Source organism: Tupaia chinensis, unplaced genomic scaffold (assembly GCF_000334495.1).
Source record: "Tupaia chinensis unplaced genomic scaffold, TupChi_1.0 Scaffold143624_1, whole genome shotgun sequence".
Taxonomy (NCBI): Eukaryota; Metazoa; Chordata; class Mammalia; order Scandentia; family Tupaiidae; genus Tupaia; species Tupaia belangeri.
The window spans coordinates 504,597-509,821 of record NW_006203472.1 but is presented as its reverse complement, the minus strand read 5'-3'; the positions used below and the strand labels follow the sequence as shown (position 1 = coordinate 509,821).

Genomic DNA, 5,225 nt, shown 5'->3' with positions numbered 1-5,225 from the left:
GACCTGGTGGGGGACAGCCCAAGCCTTAGCCTGGACTCTCTGTAGCCCTGGCACTAGGTGGGACCACGGCTGAGCTCCTCTCTACAGAAGCGGGGGTCCTGGAACGACAGATGCACATGGCCTCCTGCCACCCTAACCTAGACATCCCCTTGACTTGGGAGTGGTAAGGGGCAGGGCTGGACCCTGGATCCAAGCCAAGCTCCGTCTGTTGCACAGTCCCGGAAAAATGCGGAAAGGGGGTGGGAGGGTGACCTCACCGAGTGCTCCACCTCCTGGGTCATTAGCGGGGGTGGGGCAGAGCATGAGACAGACCCAGCTGGACCCCTCAGCCTGAGGATCTGGGATTGGACCCAGGTACAGACCCGGTAAGTGGCCAAAGTTCTGAGGTCCTGCGGGGCCGGGGCAGGACTAACGCTCAGAGACTAGGGGGCGCAGGTCGCGGAGCTGGTACGACCCTGTAAAGTTTGTGAGTCGCATCCGGCCTGTGATGTTTACGGGTCAGAGTCCTTGGGTGAGTGGTGGGTTCAGGAGTCCTGTGTGCTGAGGTCTGCAGATTCTGGGGGCTGCTGTCGGTGTGTATCTGCCCAAGGTTCCACTCCTCAATGTTCAGGTGAGTGTCGAAGGCGGACCCCAGGAAAAGAGGGTGGCGACTGCCCAGAAACAAGGGCCCTGCCGGGGCGGAACCCAGGTCCTGAGCTCGGCCTCCCCACACCCCCAGATTACTGTGTGCCCCTCCCCCTGCCCACGATCGGGGGATGAGGGGTGCGGGAGCTCGTGGGGGCCGGCGGTGGTCTCGGCGGGGTGTCAGCCCGGGTAGCCCTGGACTTAGCAACTCCCGCAGCAGTCGAGAGGTGGGGAGGCCCTCCAGGGCCAGGGGCGGGGCCCCAGACTTGGGGGCGGGGCCCAGAGGGCTCGGCCGTTCTCCTCGCGCCCCTATTGGACCGCCCCGCCGCCGTGATGTTCCCCAGGGAGACGACGTGGAACATCTCGTTCGCGGGCTGCGGTTTCCTCGGTGTATACCATATCGGTGTGGCCTCCTGCCTCCGCGAGCACGCGCCCTTCCTGGTGGCCAACGCCACTCACATCTACGGAGCCTCGGCCGGGGCGCCCCCAGCCACTGCGCTGGTCACCGGGGCCTGCCTGGGTGAGCGGATCGGGTCACGGGGCTGATGGGAAAGCAGGGCAGGGGCCGAGCAGACGCTCTAGGAGAGCTTAGTGGCCCACCCTCGCGCAGGAAACCTGGCCTGGCCGCGAGTGCTGCATGTGTCCTGGGGAGATCCCGCACCGGGGCAGAGGTTCCAATCCGCGGTTCCGGCCCGGGGGCGGGGCCTGGTTTGTTTTGCTTCGAGGTGCCTAGAGATTGGGGTAGGGCCCCACGCACTCCAGCCGCCTAGGGTCCGCCTCTTGAGCGAGTGCAAAGGTTGGACACGGCGGGGGTCGGCGGGGTGAGGGGCCGGCAGGTGCATAGAATTCATATCATGGAAAAGAGAAAGTAACTCTTGGGCGGGACCGTGAGAGTCGGAGGAGGAGCCTAAATGGACATCCAAGCCGGTGCCAGAGGTCGTTGTGTCCTGGGACTCCACGGTTCCAGGCTGATATGGCCCAGGGGCCTGGTATGGGGGCAGCCTCCGAGGGACATCAGGACCCTGTGGCCTGGTCCCTCTTGAGAGGACCTGGAGGAAGGAGCCAAACTGAAGTCGGGACTGGGCATGGCAAGCTCTCTCCTGCCCTCCCTTAACTTCATAATGCCCTGTGGCCAGGTCCCCAACGTGGCCCATTTTCTGCCCACTGCGTGCGGTGGGGAGCTTCTGGATTCCGGAGTGTAGGGGTCCGTGTGGCCGGCTGGGCTTCTCCTCTCAGGGGCACTTCCCCTGCCACGTGGGAGTGGTGTTTACAGCACACAGTGTACTTAGCCTGCTAGGGCAGCCAAGGTGGGGAGGTGCCCTGCCCACAGGGGACTGTCCAGGCTCTGCCCTGCCCCCTTCTTGTGACTGTCGCCCCCAGGGGCATGTCTGGAAGGAGCACAGCTCTAGTTCTGAGCGCCTAGGTGTTCATTTCTGTGGCCCTGCCTCTTCCCTCTCATGGAGGTCTTAACAGTGCCTCTCCTGCCCACTGGCCTCAGGACACTCCGAGGTGCCTGGTACTACTCCCACGGCGCCTCCCCACCCTCACTGTGACCAGCCCCTCTCCCAGCGGTCTCGGTCTCGGGCAGCTGGACCCCACTATTGTGGCCAACGCTGGCTGAGGAGAGCTCTCTGCGGCCCCCCATTGCCTGCCCTGACCATGGCAGTGGTGCTGTAGGAGGGCATGGTCTTTAGCAGCCCCTCCCCCCCTTTAAAAAGAATGGCTTTACTTAACTTTGTGGGGCCGGCAGGTAGTGTGGTGGTCAAGGGCGATGGACTTGCACATGGCTAACTATGGTTCAAATCCCGGACCTGGCGGCTTGCTTTCTCACTTTCCCTCCCTCTTCTCTCTCTCATCAAATAAATATATAAAATTTAAAAAGAATTAAAAAAAAAAACAGAATTATTTAACTTTTTAAAATCCATTTTCCAATTTTTTTTTGGAGAGGATTTTTTGCTGTAGGGCACGTGCGCTCTCCAGACAGAGAGACAGAGAGACAGAAAGCGAGAAATCACCCCCCAGGGGGGATGGCCACGCCACAATCCCTTCTCCTCCGTTCTCCTCTTGGGACCTCGGGCACGCACGCACACGCGCCCAGCGTGAGTTTTAAGCCACCAGGTCCGGGACGCGAACCATGGTCAACTACATGGGAGTCGAGCGACATAGCCATTACACTAACTGCTGGTCCCCCATTTTCCAATTTGACCAGAGAGAGACAGAGCAAGTTAGCGAGCAGGAGAGAGAGAAGGAAAGCTTTTGCAAGCTGCCAGGTGTGGGACTCGAACCGTGGTCAGCTATGTGGGAGTCCAGTGCCCTTAACCACCACACCACCTGCTGGCCTCTTCAGCTCCTCCCTCAGGTTCTCCTGCTCCTGGTCACTGCTGGGAACGGGCCCCAGCCTGGTGTTGTCCTGGGCTGGCAGGCACCCATGGGCCCCTGGGCCGTGTCGGGTTACTTACTCTTGGCTGCTCTGGGACTCTGTAGTGCCTGCCCAGAAGTGGCCCCACTACTTCCAACCCAGTTCCCCTAGGCACGTGACCCCAGGCTGGGCTGGGTTTTGCGGGCTGGCCCCCCTCTGGAACTGGCCAAGTGGGTGAAGGCTGAGGCAGCAGAGCTGGGACTCTGCCTTCTCCCCTCTCTTGAGTTGGACACCATGCCGTGCCATGCCAGGCCCAGTGACTCATGTGGGCAGGCCGTTGGGTAACACCGGGCAGAGGTCAGGTCCTGGCCCCAGCTGGCCTGTCCCTGTCTGCCATCCCAGGGCACTAGCCTGTCTCTTTCTCCCCAGAGGCAAGTGGCAAAAGTCCCTGTTGTGGGCCAGGCCCCACTGTGGGCTGCAGGGGTTCTGAAGCTGTGTGCTGTGGGACCCTGGCATGGAGTCTCAGGGGGTAGGGTCTTGCTAAGCTCTGGACTGCTGGCCTCTGACCTTGACCCTCCTGCCCCAGGGGAGGCCGGTGCCAATATCATTGAGGTATCTAAAGAGGCCAGGAAGCGGTTCCTGGGCCCCCTGCACCCCTCCTTCAACCTGGTGAAGACCATCCGGGGCTGCCTGCTGAAGACCCTGCCGGACGATTGCCATGAGCGTGCCAGCGGGCGCTTGGGCATCTCCCTGACCCGAGTCTCGGATGGCGAGAACGTCATCATTTCCCACTACAACTCCAAGGAGGAGCTTATCCAGGTGGGCCCCGAGGGCCGTGCGTGGGGTGCAGTGTGAACCCCAGGGCCCTGCTCACCACTCCGCTCTCCTCGCCCTCAGGCCAATGTCTGCAGCACTTTCATCCCTGTGTATTGCGGCCTCATCCCTCCCGCCCTCCAGGGGGTGGTGAGTACTCCTGCTGGGTCCTGTCCTGGGTGCCTTTTGTGGGTGACAGGAATCAGCTCATGTCGGGGCTGTGGGACAAGGGGGTGGAGGAGGAAGGCCACCCAAGCCCCGCCCTATGGCCCCTTACTCTGCACTGCCAGTTGCCTCACTTCCCCTGGTTACTCAAGAGGCAGGCAGCCCCGGGTGTGTGTGTGCAGACTTCTTTCCTGTGGCCGTCTGTCTGTCTGCCTAGGCTGGCCTGTGGTCAGTACCCTGTGGGTGAAATAGCCACTGGGTGGGTGGCACCGTGGGGGGGACAGCACACCCCTCGGACTCCTTACCATGTGACTTGTGTCTGTCCGTCCCCAAGCGCTATGTGGATGGTGGCATTTCAGACAACCTGCCGCTCTATGAGCTTAAAAACACCATTACCGTGTCCCCTTTCTCGGGCGAGAGTGACATCTGCCCGCAGGACAGCTCCACCAACATTCACGAGCTCCGGGTCACCAACACCAGCATCCAATTCAACCTGCGGAACCTCTATCGCCTCTCCAAGGCCCTCTTCCCTCCCGAGCCCCTGGTGAGCCCCCTGGCCTCTTCCCTGAACCTCTCCTCACACGGATGGCCTCTCTCGGTGTTGGGTGCGGGCGTTTCTGAGAGCTGGGGGAGAGTGCTGTGGCCGGCACAACCTCTCGAGTGCAGACAGGCTCTGTCCAGCCTGGTCTTTGTCTGGATCCAAGACAGGTTATTGGAGGTGGGTGGGTGGGGGATGGAGGTGGCTGGTTGCAGGACCCCTAGGGACGCTAGGGGGCAGAACAGGACGCGTCTGACTCCTTCTGAGCCAGTTTATCCACACTCTTGCCGCAGGTGCTTCGAGAGATGTGCAAACAAGGCTACAGGGACGGGCTGCGCTTCCTGCGGCGGAACGGTGCGTGGCCGTCCCCGGCGCTGCAGCCGCGTTGTACCCGCGTTGTACCGCGGGTGGGATGGGCGGGGCCCGCGCTGCGCTGCTGCCCTCTGCCGGCCGACGGGGTCTGTGGCAGTGCTGATCGCGAGTCGCGTGGTTCTTCTACTCCAGGCCTTCTGAACCGGCCCAACCCCTTGCTGGCGCTGCCCCCTGCTCATCCCTGTGCCCCCGCGGAAGAGGACGCAGAGGAAGCTGAGGCTGCTGCAGAGGTGGCCAGAACGGAGGACAGCTTGCCTCCGCCCCGGGAAGATCACATCCTGGAACACCTGCCCGCCCGTCTCAATGAGGGTGAGAGGTCCCAGGGAGGGCAAGAGCCACGAGAGAGCTCAGCTG

The 5,225-nt window shown here is 62.2% G+C and overlaps 1 protein-coding gene across 1 annotated transcript in view; it reads left to right on the top strand.

Annotated features, from left to right (window-relative positions):
- Positions 1–944: 944 nt before the first annotated feature.
- Positions 945–5,225, top strand: part of PNPLA2 (patatin like domain 2, triacylglycerol lipase) — a gene marked incomplete in the record, with an annotated part of 5,568 nt that continues 1,287 nt past the window's right edge. Inside the window, 6 exon segments of the mRNA XM_027766677.1 lie at positions 945–1,144; positions 3,570–3,802; positions 3,881–3,946; positions 4,296–4,505; positions 4,793–4,853; positions 5,004–5,180. Of these exon segments, the coding sequence (XP_027622478.1) occupies positions 958–1,144; positions 3,570–3,802; positions 3,881–3,946; positions 4,296–4,505; positions 4,793–4,853; positions 5,004–5,180 (934 nt within the window).